This window comes from Bos javanicus, chromosome 8, assembly GCF_032452875.1.
Source record: "Bos javanicus breed banteng chromosome 8, ARS-OSU_banteng_1.0, whole genome shotgun sequence".
NCBI classification, from domain to species: domain Eukaryota; kingdom Metazoa; phylum Chordata; class Mammalia; order Artiodactyla; family Bovidae; genus Bos; species Bos javanicus.
Window position 1 is genome coordinate 102,416,053 of NC_083875.1, and position 15,626 is coordinate 102,431,678.

Genomic DNA, 15,626 nt, shown 5'->3' on the forward strand with positions numbered 1-15,626 from the left:
CATTAATAATAATTTTCTCTGGGGAGAAGGATTATAGTTTAAACATTCTTCCTTGGGACTTCCCTGGTGGTCCAGTGGTTAAGACTCGGAGCTTCCCCTGGATGGGGCATGGATTCATCATCCCTGGTCAGGGAACAAAACTGTGAGGTGAGGTGCAGTCAAAAAATAAACAACACTTTTTTTTTCTATTTCCTTCTCTTATTTTCTAGTATTTCATAAATGAAAGTAGTATCTGGATGTAAAAGGGCCCTCAAGTCCAACCAGTATTTATCAAATGTTTATGGTATACTTGTCATGGTTTTAGGCACTAGGGATACAGTGATGAGCCAGAAAGATAAAGTTTCTTTATTCTAGTAGAGGGAAAAGAGAAAATAAGCTTAGGAAAGGGACTCCATATTTTAGAGACAGGAAACCGAAGCCAAAAGATGTTAAAGTGGCCTGCCAAAAATCTCAGCGTAGTTGGCATAAAAATATCACTGACCTGATTTACAGTTCGGCGCTCTTGCTAGTATTCCTCACCGGCTTTCTTGTCTCTCAAGAACGGTATGCAAATTCTTTGAGCATTCTTAATCAGCAATCTAATTTCGCTGTGAGTCTCATGAAGGAGTCTTATATAAGGAAGTGTTGTGTAGAGTAAGGAACATGTGTTGTCTACCTAGTTATGTCAGTAAAACATTTGGCAAATCCTTTAAGCTCTCTGGACTGTGTTTTCATCACCTGAGCTATAAAGAGATAAATTGTCTTGCTTGTTCCTCACACAGTTCTGTTAATCAGTTTAACTTATGTCCGTGTATGTCTGTTTTCTCTACAGCCATACACACTGCTGCTATGGATATGCTGGGAGGATCTGGTGTCGAAAGCCAATGTAGAAAAGTTGATATCATGGCAGATGCTGCATATTGCATTTTCAAAAAGCCAAAAAGTTTTACGGGCAACTTTATTATCGATGAAAATATCTTAAAAGAAGAAGGAATAAAAAATTTTGATGTCTATGCCATTACACCAGGTAATGCATTTAGTTTTAAAAAGTAGTGATGTGTTTGTCCATGTTGTCTGCGACGGACATACATCTGTTTTGTGTACGTTTTATGTGATTATAACATTGATACACTCTTTTTAAAAACTGTCTTCCCAGGGAAGGGAAAGACCCAGACTAACACAACTTTCAAAAAAGAGAAAGGGAAAACAGAAGTGAGCCCGAAGACTTTTTAACAGATATACAGAAAAGGTCCCCTCAGCTTCTAACCCTTTCTAGATCTTAAAGCCAAAAACGAAAAATAGTTTCTGAAGTTGGTCTTAAAATAACATAGTAGAGATTTTGTTCAAGCACATGGTACAGATGATTCAGTGATAAGTTTCTTACAAAAACTTTCTTGTCTCTTTCCAACTGTTATCTCTTAAGTGCAGTCTAAGTGTAGCTTCATGATGAATGGTGAAGGTAACTCAACAGGGTCTGCCTCACATACCAGGCAGGGATTTGAGAAGTTCTCAGAAGACCCCTTGTTCAAAAATAATTCTTCCTGTTGTAACTACAGGGGATGATAGTGATGATAATGCATTTTTACTTTACATATAAAATATAATGTATAATAGACAATCATAGTCCCAAATGGGAATTGTATTTGTGCAGAAGTGTATTTTAAATATTAGTAATTAAGTTGAGCTCCTTGGTGACAGAAACCACATGTTTCTATTTGTATTGTCCCTGTCTCTTCAGTCTGAAACAAATTGAATGAAGTAGCTCTATATAGTTTAACAAAACATTTTTTTATATAGTGTTTATTTAACTTTCATAGCAGTCCTTTGAAGGAAGCAGTATTGTACAGAGATTAGGAATTGTGGAGTTTGGGAAGAGACAACCCAGTTCCCAGTTCTGTTTAGCTGCTCACTAGCGGGGCGGCCTTAGGCAGGTCACCTGTTTCCTCTGAGCCTCACTTTCTTTATCGGTTAAAATACGGGAAAGATAGCTTCTACACAGGATTTTTGTAAGAACTAAATGCAAAAATGTATATCATGTGCTTGGCACAGTGCCTGGCTTGTGGTACAATCAGAGTATTCAGTAGTTAATATTTGTAGTGGAAAGAGGTTCCAAGGAGATTAAGCCTTTGCCTAAGAGCAGTCAGCTGCTAGTAAGTGTCAGAACCTGAACCATACCCAGGTCTTCTGGATTCTAGTATAGTGAAACTGTCACTTTAGGTTTTAAAACTTGTCATTATACACAAAATTTTAAATTCAATTTAAATCAAAAATTCTATCATATTGTATTGAAAACAATATGATCATCTACTACAATTAAGTGTTAGGATATAACAAAGACTGGTGCATCCCTGCCCTCCAGTTTTTTTAATCTTCTGAGAGGGAAAAACAGACACACATTGACAGAGATGGAAACCAAGTTCTTAATGAGGAACCCCCTTGTCTTAAGGGGGCCAGGTAAGAAATGAGCCCTGAGTATTTTGGAGGGAGGTAGGACAGAAGGGTCGCATGAGTAGATGAGAAGGGGTAGAAAGCTCTGGGGAGAGCAGTTTAGGGCTTATCAACTCTGGTTGGATCTTAAAGATGAAATTTTCCATAGGAGAGGAGGATAACTACGTTACTGGAAAAGCGTTTTAGCTTAATGAAGGTAAGAGTTTGATATTCCTCCTGGGAGTCTTTTCCACAGCTCCAGAATGATCAGTGTAATAAAAACATATAATGTTTCTTAAACAGATGTTAAAATCTGAATGCAGAAGTTGTTCCATTAACCTGATTGTTTGGGGATCAATTTTTCAGGTCATCCTTTGTTACCAGATTTCTTCTTGGATGAACAGCCAGCTATGGTTACAAAGAAAGCAGACTCATATGGTAAGATGTAGACTGGATTTTCTGTGGGAAAATAAAGTTACTAGCTTACGTATATCTTCCAAAATGTAGAATTGTACATTTCTGCTTTTAAACTATTTCGTATTTGGCAGGAAGTTGGGGGCAGCGCACCATATGGCTTAAGGGATCTTAGTGCCGAGTCCTAACCACTGGACCACCAGGGAATTCCCTATTTTTGTAATTTAAACTAGACAAGTAATGTCGTAGTTAATTCTAGCAGAGGAGGTGTTTTTTTTTCCTTCTATTGGTAAGAAGTTTTTATTATATTCTTTTCATTTAAGGAAAAAAAAGTTGTCTTTAAAATGCACTTTTTAACAGTTTTATTTCTTTTCCTTGGCACCCTTTTTAGGTGTTTTGTGTTGATATTTTATTTTGAGGGAAAATGTGTCACGTTATAGTACGTCTGACACCATTCACAGAGTTTGTGCTATGAAATTAACTTCAAAGGAGGTTTGGATTTCTTTGTTTCCTTTTTTTAATTTAGAAACAACAGCTCCCTTAAATTGGTCCAGAGTTTACATTTTAATCTTTGTTGTCTGGCATTATGCCACTAACTTACTGAAAGGTGTCAGAAGAAACACTCTTCAGTGAAAACCCATTAGAGTTTCTCTCGGAGTTTATTAACAAGAATAGTGGTGCTTCCGCTGGACCCACACCTTATTTTCGTATTATAGACTGAGTCTCCTAAGTGACCATAGATTTTTTAGATGCGGTTAGAAAGTTGAAGACAACGTTTCTTCTGTACCTTTAGCAAACCTATAGAACCTTACTGCAATGCATTTTAGTCCCAAACCTTATTTCCAGCTTAATCTTTTTATTAAATTAGTTAATATTTCTGGCTGCACTGGGTCTTCGTTGCTGCTCTTGGGTTTTCTGTAATTGCGGTGAATGGGGCTACTCTTCATTGCAATGCATGGACTTCTCATTCCAGTGACTGCTCTTGTTGCAGTGTGTGGGCTCTAGAGAGTGGGCTTAGGAGTTGTGGCACACCGGCTTAGTTGCCCCTGGCATGTGGGATCTTCCCAGATGAGGGATCAAACCTGTGTCCCCCGAATTGGCAGGTAGACTCTCAACCACTGGACTACTAGGGAAGTCCTCTGTGACATTTCTAGGTTGTAGTTTTGGGAGTCAGGATGTCTCTGGTTTAGGATTCTCTGGCCAGGTGGTCCATGGCTCAGAGGCCTGTTAGCTCATCTCGTGTGTTAGTGATATCTACAGCAGCATTTTTAATACCTCAGTGATGTTACCAACAACAGGAATTTTAGTCAGCTCTAGTTAATTGGTATTCAGTTAGCCCAGAATTGAGATCAGAGGAAACAAGCAAAGGAATGAAGTTTTGGATATAGAGGTTAATCATAACTTACTAGACTCATTTTAGGAGAACTTGATTTCATTTCCTTCCCCAAAGTTTCCATGTTTGTTGTCTACTGACTGTCCCTTTGAAATATACTATGGTTTGTTTGTCTCCTATAGTTTTATTCTCTTGTGTAGTCATCATGCTCTGCTTAAATAGTCTAGGTGATAAATGATGCAATTTATCTCTTGGCAAGTGTCTTTCAAGACTACCCTGAAGTTTTCATTGCCGTCTCTTTGGCACCTCAGATGATACAGATGATATATCTTGATTAATGGACAAGTCACCTAAAGTAGTCACCTATTAGTAAGAGAGGTGTTCCAACAGTAATTGTATGATAAACTTAGTTCTGTCTGATGTGCCTTCTAAAACCAAATACATCCCTATATGTTTCCTGCCTCCAGAAACATGAAGCAAGCCTATGTCTTTGCCTTCTGCAGTTTTAGCAGCCTCTGCTGGGTCCAGTTCTGCTGAGTTTCTGTCTTAGTGCTATGCCCAGCCTGTATGTTGGCTATATAAAAATTACATAGTTAGATATAGAACACAATGTGGAGGAATATTACCCAGTCAGACTGCCTGGGTTGGGATTCCTGCTGTGCCACTTACTGCTGTGTAACCTTGGGTGGGTATTTCAGTTGCCATTTTTAGAACCTCACTCACTTCTTTTTACTTTAATTCTGAATTGCGTTTATTTTATTAAGCATACTGACGTGCTTTCTGAAACAAGATATGTTATAAACAGTAAGGAGAAACTAACTTTTTGTATTGACTTTATATCTGGTCACCTTCATGAGTTTTTGTTTTGTTTTGTTTTAGACTTCTAATAGTTTCTCATAGAGAAACAGTTACTGAAAGCATAGACTTTGGAGTAAGACAGATCTGGGTACGAGTCCTGTCCCTGCTACTTTTGTCTCTGACCTTGGACAAGTCACTTCAGCTCTTTGAAACAGTTTTCTCATCTCTTACTTTCCTTATACAAGTATCATGAGGTTAGGTATGATAGAGTATCATGTTGTGAATTTTATATAGCAAATTCTCTATATGCATAAGTTGGTATAATTATCATTGAGTAATTTCTTGAATTTCCTAAGTGGTCACACTTATCATCTGCATATAATAGTATCTTACAGGATTATTTCTGGCATGTATCTTAATATTACTGACTCAAACTTCCAGAAGCATTTGGAAATATTTATTGAAATTATTTGTTTTAGGTATTCTTCTTTTATTCTTAATTTTATTGAGAAAATCTTTAGATTTTATCCATAAGTAAGATGTTAGATGTTGGTTAAGATTTTTCATCAGTTATTTAGATTAATGTCTAAATTTTTGTTATTGTTTCCTATATTTTATTTTTTGTTCTGTTTTGAATACAGCATCAATTAGGGTAACTTTGTTTTTCCATGTTCTTTTTCTTGAAGGTTTGAAATGTCTCACTAAGTCATTTGAGTCTTTTCTGAAGTTGTTTCTTTGAAAATATTTTTACTTTCTCAATTAATGATTTTTTTTTTAAATGAAGAAACCCAGAACCAGCCATTTAAAGTTTTAAAATTTATTTAAGTATTGTCATGTAGTATTCATTTATAATTTAAGTTTTTTGTCTATTTTATCCCTTTTTATTTTATTTATTTATCCCTCTTTTGAGTTTATTTTTCTCTCCTTTTTTTTGGATTAGTTTTCTAGAAAGTTTTCAATTTTAGTGTATTTTATTATTTTTTGCTCTTAAGAACCAGGTTTTAAATTTTATTTCATTTTTCATACTTCTGCTTTTTTCTTTACTGATTCTTTACTTCTATTACAACTTTAAGGTATGATCTACATATACTCCAAACTCATCATTTTAAACTACGTCAGACAGTCAGTCAGTTCAGTCGCTCAGTCGTATCCAACTCTTTGCGACCCCATGAATCGCAGCACGCCAGGCCTCCCTGTCCATCACCAACTCCCGGAGTTCACTCAGACTCACGTCCATTGAGTCAGTGATGCCATCCAGCCATCTCATCCTCTGTCGTCCCCTTCTCCTCCTGCCCCCAATCCCTCCCAGCATCAGACTCTTTTCCAATGAGTCAACCCTGCGCATGAAGTGGCCAAAGTACTGGAGTTTCAGCTTTAGCATCATTCCTTCCAAAGAAATCCCAGGGCTGATCTCCTTCAGAATGGACTGGTTGGATCTCCTTGCAGTCCAAGGGACTCTCAAGAGTCTTCTCCAACACCACAGTTCAAAAGCACCAATTCTTTGGCACTCAGCCTTCTTCACAGTCCAACTCTCACATCCATACATGACCACTGGAAAAACCATAGCCTTAACTAGACCAACCTTTGTTGGCAAAGTAATGTCTCTGCTTTTGAATATGCTCTCTAGGTTGGTCATAACTTTCCTTCCAAGGAGTAAGTGTCTTTTAATTTCATGGCTGCAGTCACCATCTGCAGTGATTTGGGAGCCCATAAAAATAAAGTCTGACACTGTTTCCACTGTTTCCCCATCTATTTCCCATGAAATGATGGGACCGGATGCCATGATCTTTGTTTTCTGAATGTTGAGTTTTAAGCCAACTTCTCACTCTCCACTTTCACTTTCATCAAGAGGCTTTTTAGTTCCTCTTCACTTTCTGCCATAAGGGTGGTGTCATCTGCATATCTGAGGTTATTGATATTTCTCCCGGCAATCTTGATTCCAGCTTGTGCTTCTTCCAGCCCAGCATTTCTCATGATGTACTCTGCATATAAGTTAAATAAGCAGGGTGACAATATACAGCCTTGATGTACTCCTTTTCCTGTTTGGAACCAGTCTGTTGTTCTGTGTCCAGTTCTAACTGTTGCTTCCTGACCTGCATATAGGTTTCTCAAGAGGCAGGTCAGGTGGTCTGGTATTCCCATCTCCTTCAGAATTTTCCACAGTTTGTTGTGATCCACACATTCAAAGGCTTTGGCATAGTCAATAAAGCAGAAATAGATGTTTTTCTGGAACTCTCTTGCTTTTTCCATGATCCAGCGGATGTTGGCAATTTGTTCTCTGGATCCTCTGCCTTTTTTAAAACCAGCTTGAACATCTGGAAGTTCACGGTTCACATATTGCTGAAGCCTGGCTTGGAGAATTTTGAGCATTATTACTTTACTAGCATGTGAGATGAGTGCAATTGTGCGGTAGTTTGAGCATTCTTTGGCATTGCCTTTCTTCCTTTGGGATTGGAATGAAACCTGACCTTTTCCAGTCCTGTGGCCACTGCTGAGTTTTCCAAATTCGCTGGCATATTGAGTGTAGCACTTTCACAGCATCATCTTTCAGGATTTGAAATAACTCAACTGGAATTCCATCACCTCCACTAGCTTTGTTCATAGTGATGCTTTCTAAGGCCCATACTTAAAGTATGTAGTTAAGTAATTTTTAGTATATTCACAAAATTCTGCAACCATTTGATTCATTAATTTAAAATTTTCTTGCTTTATTTCTTTCTTTTTTGTTTTCTTTTTCAGATTGCATATTTTTGTTCTTTTCATGCTTGCTAGGCTAATACTTTATTTTTATTTCTTTAAAAATAATAAAATTATTTTGACTGCGCATTTACCCCCTTAATATAACTTTGTCCACATCCAAGAGATTTTGTAATGTACTTTAATCAATTCTGATATCATTTTAAATCAATTTATATATAAAAAGCTTAGTATAGAAAGAATAAAGAAAAATTCAAAAACCATGTGTAACCTGCCATCCAAATATAAATACTGTTTGTGTCTTGGTTTATTTGTTTCCAGTCACTTACATTTTCTGAAACTATAACTTAAAATTCATATCCACAAATATATATTTCACCTGATTGGATCATATTGTATTTAATTGTATATGCTTCATTTTACTTAATATTATATCCTGACTATTATCCATGTTTTCAAAAACAAATTTTTGAAATGGCAACTTAGTGTTGAGTGAATGTACTGTTGTATGAATGTACTGTTTATTTTAGTGGTTCATAATTGTTTCATTGTATAAATGTTACAGGATTTTCTTTTAGTAGATCACTAAAAGTGGATGATCAGGCAATGGGAGGGTTCCTGACACATATTACCAAGTTTCCTTCCAGAATTATAAATACTGGTTGTATATGAGTATCTCCCTCACTGCACTGTCAGCATTAAATATTGAAATATATATCTGAATTTTTTAATTGGCTTCTAAATAATAATACCTTAGTCCTTGGATCTTAAGTATTTCACCTTTAAAATCTGCTGGACTTTAGAAAAGGAAAAGGCTTTTACTGTTTTTTTAATTTGTCTGTGGAAGCATAATGGAAGGTAATTTGTATTCAACAAATTTAAGATACTTTTAATTGATTATATTGTCCTAGGTATATCTTTGTGCTGCTGATTAGATTTTATTTAATAGCCTTTGGTGAGTTTTATTGGGCAATATGCTGCTGCTGCCTCTGCTGCTAAGTTGCTTCAGTCTTGTCCGACTCTGTGCAACCCCATAGACGGCAGCCCACCAGGCTCCCCTGTCCCTGGGACTCTCCAGGCAAGAACACTGGAGTGGGTTGCCATTTCCTTCTCCAATGCATGAAAGTGAAAAGTGAAAGTGAAGTCACTCAGTCATGTTTGACTCTTTGCGACCCCATGGACTGCAGCCTACCAGGCTCCTCCATCCATGGGATTTTCCAGGCAAGAGTACTGGAGTGGGGTGCCATTGCCTTCTCCGATTGGGCAATATGACTAGGTATAATTTGAGTTGGGAAATAGATGGAGAACTGATCTTCAGCCTAAAGTATAGATTGTCCTTTGAGTTAAGTAACAAATTACTCTCACCTGTTTCTGGGTGCAGCCAAACTGCCCACAAATGATTCCAAGAGGATAAATAAAGACTTGTTCATGTTGAGGGACAGCTTCATACTAAGGGATACGAACAGTCCTGTGCACTGCAGATCTTCTCCCCTGGTCCATCGTATGCTGATTGGTCATTGCCAGTGGTTTAAGTGAATACAAAATGTTGCAACCTGTATTCCCATGGCCTTGGTTTCTAGGCAGTGGGGCCTTCATGAAACTAATACGTGGTTTGATCTCTCTCTTCATCAAGTGGGAGGGACCAATTGGACTGAAATTGGGAAAAGTAATGAGTTTGTGTGATTTAAGACATTTTGAGCCTTCTTTCTTTCAGAGTAGGCTATTCTCAGGTTTTACATGATTTTTACTTAAAGAGGCATTTCCATTCCCTGAAAGGAGGAGGCAGGTTCAATCCAGGGATGCAGTGAAAGTGAAAGTCGCTCAGTCATGTCCGACTCTTTGCTACCCCATGGACTGTATAGTCCATGCTATACAGTCCATGGACTATACAGTCCATGCATTCTCCAGGCCAGAGTACTGGAGTGGGTAGCCTTTCCCTTCTCCAGGGCATCTTCCCAACCCAGGGATGAAGAGACTAGGTGAATAAGTTTAATTTAGAGGTAAAATTGTTGAGGAGTTCACTTGGCTGTTGATTCAAGCTGCAGTTTCCAGTTCAATTCCACTAATTTATATAGTGATATTCTGATCTCCATCTTTCTGACTCCATGGTGTTCTTTCCTCATTTGGTTTTAGAACTCAGAGCTGATGATGAAGGAGTGATTAATTGTTACCACTAAAACTCCAGTAGTTTGTTTAGATCTATTTACTATAAACACTGTATAGTTTGTAATTTTTTTAACCTAATCTTGAGAGCTTTTTACTTGAAGAGTATAAACCATTTAGATTTGCAGTCGTAACTGATGTGTTTGGTTGTCATTCCATATGTTTGATTTGTGCTTTTAAGATGCCATTGAACATATTTAAGGTCATTTTGGTCAAATGGTAGCAAGTCTGTTCTGCTAATTAATTAATTTTGTGTGGCACCTTACATTGCCTGGGCCTTAAAAGCACTCACATCAATAACATTTTATAGGTGCTGTTCCAGAATTGAAAGAAGAGAAGACGCAGCCACCACCAAAAGCACGTTCTGGAGCTGTGGAGGAAACATTCAGAATTGTTAAGGACTCGCTCAGTGATGACATTGTTAAAGCCACTCAAGCCGTCTATCAGTTTGAACTCTCAGGTAACGGTTACTTCTGGTAATCTGTAGCTTTTATTGAAACAAAGTAGGGTATTTTCTATAGAAGTATATCAGCTTCCGGTAGTAATCACCTGGATAGATGGCTATATCCAGAATTCTTTACCCTAGAATGTAGACATTTAAGAATAGCAGATAACTACTGATTTGTATTTTTGTGTTTTCTTTTTGTTTTTTTTGCGTCTGTCAAAGCTCAGTTGGTAAATCATCTGCCAGCAATGCAGGAGATGTGGGTTTGATTCTTGGGTCAGGAAGATCCCCTGGAGAAAGAAATGGCAACCCACTCCAGTATTTTTGCCTGGAGAATCCCATGGGCAGAGGAGCCTGGCAGGCACAGTCCATGAGATTGCAAGAATCAGACATGACTTAGAGACTAAACCATCAACATCAAAGCTTTGGATTTGTGGTTATGTTGGGGTTCCTATATGTCAACCTATAATTACATCTACTTGTTTTAAACTGGTAGTTCACATATAAGTGATACACTTGTTTTCTACTTGTTTTTGTAGTTCTTATTTGTATTTTTAAGTTAATATCAGTGCATATGGACATATGTAAAATAAAATTTCCTTATAGATACTTCCAGTCTTACTTCCTTTCATACAACATCTTGGTGTATGAAATTGAGAGAAAATCTTATTTAGAAGACAGGTAGTATAATACAGTAATTTATTAACCATGGGCACCTTGCCTTTTTTTTGGGGGGGGGCTGCACCACACATGGCTTGTGGGATTTTACTTCCCTGACAAAGGACTTAACCTGAGCCCATAGCAGTGATAAGCACTGAGTCCTAACCACTGGACTGCCAGGGAATGCTCTTGCTATTTTTTAATCTTTGAGATTATTCTGATCAGTCTGAATGCAGTCAGCTTTTAAAATCTCTCAATATTTTTCTTCTCAGTACAGTTTTAATACATGTTAATGATAGTTTTAAGAATTAGCTACCACAGTCCCATTGCACACAAACTTTGACATTACCAATTCTTTTATCCTTTATCACTTCTACTTTATCTTAATCCATCTGCATCTTCTTGTTTTTACTTCCTTTCCCTAGAAGCCACAGTCCATTGCTTCAGTCACTGTCTTGCCTGTATCCTAAACTTCCTCACCTACTGCTTGTGTCACCAACTGTCAAAATCCTAGTCCTGGATGATCAGACTATCTGCCTGCTCCACACTTGAGTCCAGGCTGCCAAGTCTTGCTGGGAAAATGTGGGAAGGGGAGTCACACCACCAGTGAATCTGTACCAATAAAAATTCATCATTGGCCCTCTGCACCTGGGGTCTAAGCAGTACATCAGAATTCATTGTTTCCATAGTCAGCTTCTTGCCTCATTTTCCACAGTGACTGTTTTAAACCTTTCAGTGCTCCTCAAATCTCCTCTCTCTCCCTTTACCACTTTCCTGCACATTTCTGCAGATAATCCCACCTCCTCGTTCACAGAGGTAAGGGAAGCCAACAGATAGGAATTTATTTAGCTTCCTGCCATCTGATACCAAACTGATAGACCTCTCATCTTCCTCTCCCAGCAGGTCAAGCTCAACTCCAGATGCGTGCATCTTAAGCTTTAAGATCCATACTGATCCCCGCAGGGCATGCTAAAATGCAGAATCTGATTCAGTAGGTCTGAGGTAGGGTCTGAAGTCTGCATTTCTGACGTGATGACAGTATTGCAGTTCATGGATCACACTTTGAGTAGCAAAATTCTAGATCCCATTTTCTCTGGCCTCCTTAGGGAATATGTGTTGTCTCTTTCACCTGTTTGTCCTGAAGCCTCCTTCCCAGTGGCTTTTTAACATTCCCAAAGTCTGTTCTATCTTTAAAAAAAATACAACCCTTCCAATCACACTGCCCACCCCCCATCTTTCTTCTCCCTTTCAGAGCCAAACTTATTTTCACATACAACTCTCTCTGCTCTGGTGTCATTTTCTTCCATCCCCTGAATTTGCTCTCACCAAAGTCCTCAGTGACTTTTTTGTCACCAATGGGCATTTGTCATTCTTGCCTTGTCACCACTCTGCAACACTGGATACTGTTGACCACACTTTCCTTCTGGAAATGTCTGTTTGCTTTTCTTCTCTGTCTGTAATCATGCTTTGTCAGTCTCCTGTGCTACATGCTTCTCCATCCTTTTCTTAAATGTTGATAATCTTCAGGTCACTGTCTTGTAATTCTTTGTATTCTCCAGACTTTGTCTAGGAAAACCCCAACCACTCACATGGCTTCAGTAACCATCAGAGCTGCTTCCTTATGTATCTCTCTTTCTAGCCTGGTCAGACTTCATGTGACATTTTCACCCAGCTATCACAAAGATGCCTCAGTCTGAAAATGTTCATAATAATTCACCATTCCCAATACCCGCCTTTGGCACTACTTGTTAAATCTACTCTTCAATAATCCTCTCTCAGAAAAAAAAAAAAAAAAAACAACCCACCATTATTTATCCAGCTTCCCAAGCCAAAAACTAGCAAAGTAAATCATTCTTCTGCACCCTCCCTACCTTTCCTTCTTCATATGCAATCAGTTACCTAATTCTGTGGCACTGCTTTGATAAGTTCTCACTCACATATGCCAACTTTTACCCATTTTCACTGCTGTGATCCTGACCCAGGCATACAGCCTCAAGCTCCTGAACAGCCCCAGTCCCTTCCTAAACTGTCCTCTGCATCCTCTATTTATGTGTGGCTGCACTGGGTCTTCGCTGTCACACACGGCCTTTCTCCAGTTGTGCCGAGTGGGGCTCTTCTCTAATTACGGTGCATGGGCTTCTCACTGCTCTGGCTTCTCTGGTTGTGGAGCATGGGCTCTAGGGCAGGCAGGCTTCAATAGTTGCAGCTCATGGGCTTAGTTGCCCCACAACATGTGGAATCTTCCCAGACCAGGGATTGAACCCGTGTCCCCTGCATTGGCAGGCAGATTCTTTACCACTGGACCATCGGGAAAGTCCCTCTGCATCCTCTTTATCCCTCTCTAACATAGTATTCTCTACACTGCTGTAAAGTGCAAACCTAATGCCATTCTCCTTCCATGGTATATCCCATGGAATAAAGACAGGGACTGCCTTATGAGTTCATCTGAGGCCACCATCCACTCTCTTTCTATCTTCTGTACTTTTTCAGTTCCTCTTCTAGCAAATTCTTACCTAACTTTTAAATCTCTGCTTTGGCTGAACTTTCCTGACTCCACATTGCCCTCTATTTCGTCTTTTGCATGAACCATGTATTGCAGAGTGTTCAGAGCCTAGCCTAGTGCCTGGCACATAATAAGTTCTTAAATATTGAATTTTATAGAGGCCTGGGAATTTCAGCCTGGGTAACAGCATTATGTATGATTATTCTAACTGTACAGTTATTAAGAAGAACAGAGCTTCATTGACATTTATTTCTATATCTTTGTTTTCTGTGTAGGTGAAGATGGTGGAACATGGTTTCTTGATCTTAAAAGCAAGGGTGGTAATGTTGGATATGGAGAGCCTTCTGATCAGGCAGATGTGGTAATGAGTATGTCTACTGATGATTTTGTAAAAATGTTTTCAGGTGAGTTTTTAAATTTTACTAGTTGACTGATTGCTCAAGAAAAATTTTGTTCTAACATTTTTCTTTCAGTTCAGTCACTCAGTCACGTCCAACTCTTTGTGACCCCATGGACTGCAGCATGCTACGCTTCCCTGTCCATTGCCAACTCCCTGAGCTTGCTCAAACTCATGTCCATTAAGTCGGTGATGCCATCCAACCATTTCATCCTCTGTTGTCCCCTTCTCCGCCTGCCTTCAATCTTTCCCAGCATCAAGGTCTTTTCTAATGAGTCAGTTCTTCACATCAGGTGGCCAAAGTATTGGAGTTTCAGCTTCAGCATCAGTCCTTCCAAAGAATATTCAGCACTGCTTTCCATTATGATTGACTGGTTTGATCTCTTTGTAGTCCAAGGGACTCTCTCTTGAGAGTCTTCTCCAACACCACAATTCAAAAGCATCGATTATTTGGTGATCAGCTTTCTTTATAATCCAACTCTCACATCCATACATGACTACTGGAAAGACCATAGCTTTGACTATATGGACCTTTGTCAGTAAAGTAATATCTCTGCTTTTTAATATTCTGCTTTACATTACATTTTACTTTATCCCTTTTCAAATAATCAAGACTCAAACATGTTGTAGCAGTGCAATCTTAGTGACTATTTGTTGATTTGAAGAGTACCTAGTTTTGGAATGGTGATTCTTACTGTTACCTCTACTGACCTTTCTACTTCATCCAACAATGGGGCACAGATGTGAAAATACTCTTTTTTCATGACTGAAAAGCTAATAAGACAGTATTGGGAACTGAGAGAGAAATCAGAAGAACTCCTAGGTAGACTTCATTTCTGCCAATTGGACTAAGATATCATTTCCAATAACAGCTTGGAAACGGGAAGTGCTGAACTTAGCTGCAGCTCATCTATAGAGAGTAAGATCATGCTTCAGTCTTGCCAGCTACTGTAATAGGAAACTGTAGCCATATCCCATGGCCCAGTGACCCTGTTTCTGAGGAATCCATAACCAAGAAAAGCTTGTACATCATTTTCTATTCTGCCTATGTATCTTTAATTGTACTAGAAAAATGTTAGGGTAATCTTTTCTATTTTCTACTCTGCAACACAACTCCAGATGGGTAGTTAATTAACACATGTACTTATAGAGTGAAGTTGCTCAGTTGTGTCCTACTCTTTGCAACCCCATAGTATGTAGCCTGCCAGGCTCCTCCATCCATGGGATTTTCCAGACAAGAATACTGGAGTGGGTTGCCATTTCTCCAGGGGATCTTCCCGGGTTTGAACCTAAGAAGACCCAGGGATTGAACTTGGGGCTTCTTTATTGCAGGCAGACTCTTTACCATCTGAGCCACCAGCTCAAATACTGAAATAGTAGCACTTTAAACAAAAATATTATAACATTTTAGCCTCAAGATCCTACAGATTCATTTGAGTTATGAATGTTATTCTTTGTTCTCTTTTAACCTTCATAAATTGAGGGTCAGTCAGAATGTACTCTGTGGTGTGTAAATCTTGTTTTCCATTTCTAGCCCGGGATGCTCATGGCCTACATACTATCAGAGCCAGTTTGTGTTTGATGTGTATGATGTTACTAATGACTGAGGTTTCTTCAACATCTGCTCCCTGCCCCTATTTTTTAAACAGTAATGCTAAATATTCGTGGTTCAAAAATTAGAAAATATGCTTAGGAATAAGGAAAGTAAATAAAAATATCTTGATTGTACTACTGAAGAACGACCATCAGTTGATTTTTGGTTTAAAGTTTAAGCAAAATGTGTTTGGTTTAAATGCATTCTCCTTTAAGA

At 38.5% G+C, this 15,626-nt stretch overlaps 1 protein-coding gene across 5 annotated transcripts in view; it reads left to right on the forward strand.

Annotated features, from left to right (window-relative positions):
* Nucleotides 1-15,626, forward strand: part of HSDL2 (hydroxysteroid dehydrogenase like 2) — a 68,585-nt gene that overhangs the window by 45,262 nt on the left and 7,697 nt on the right. For 2 of the 5 annotated variants that reach the window (XM_061426501.1, XM_061426504.1), the window contains 4 exons: nt 812-1,006; nt 2,773-2,844; nt 10,122-10,271; nt 13,695-13,823. In XM_061426501.1, the coding sequence (XP_061282485.1) occupies nt 812-1,006; nt 2,773-2,844; nt 10,122-10,271; nt 13,695-13,823 (546 nt within the window). Of the gene's footprint in view, nt 1-811; nt 1,007-2,772; nt 2,845-10,121; nt 10,272-10,478; nt 10,866-11,816; nt 11,919-13,694; nt 13,824-15,626 lie in introns of those variants that run through there. The other 3 variants (XR_009738216.1, XM_061426503.1, XM_061426505.1) reach the window with 3 other exon arrangements.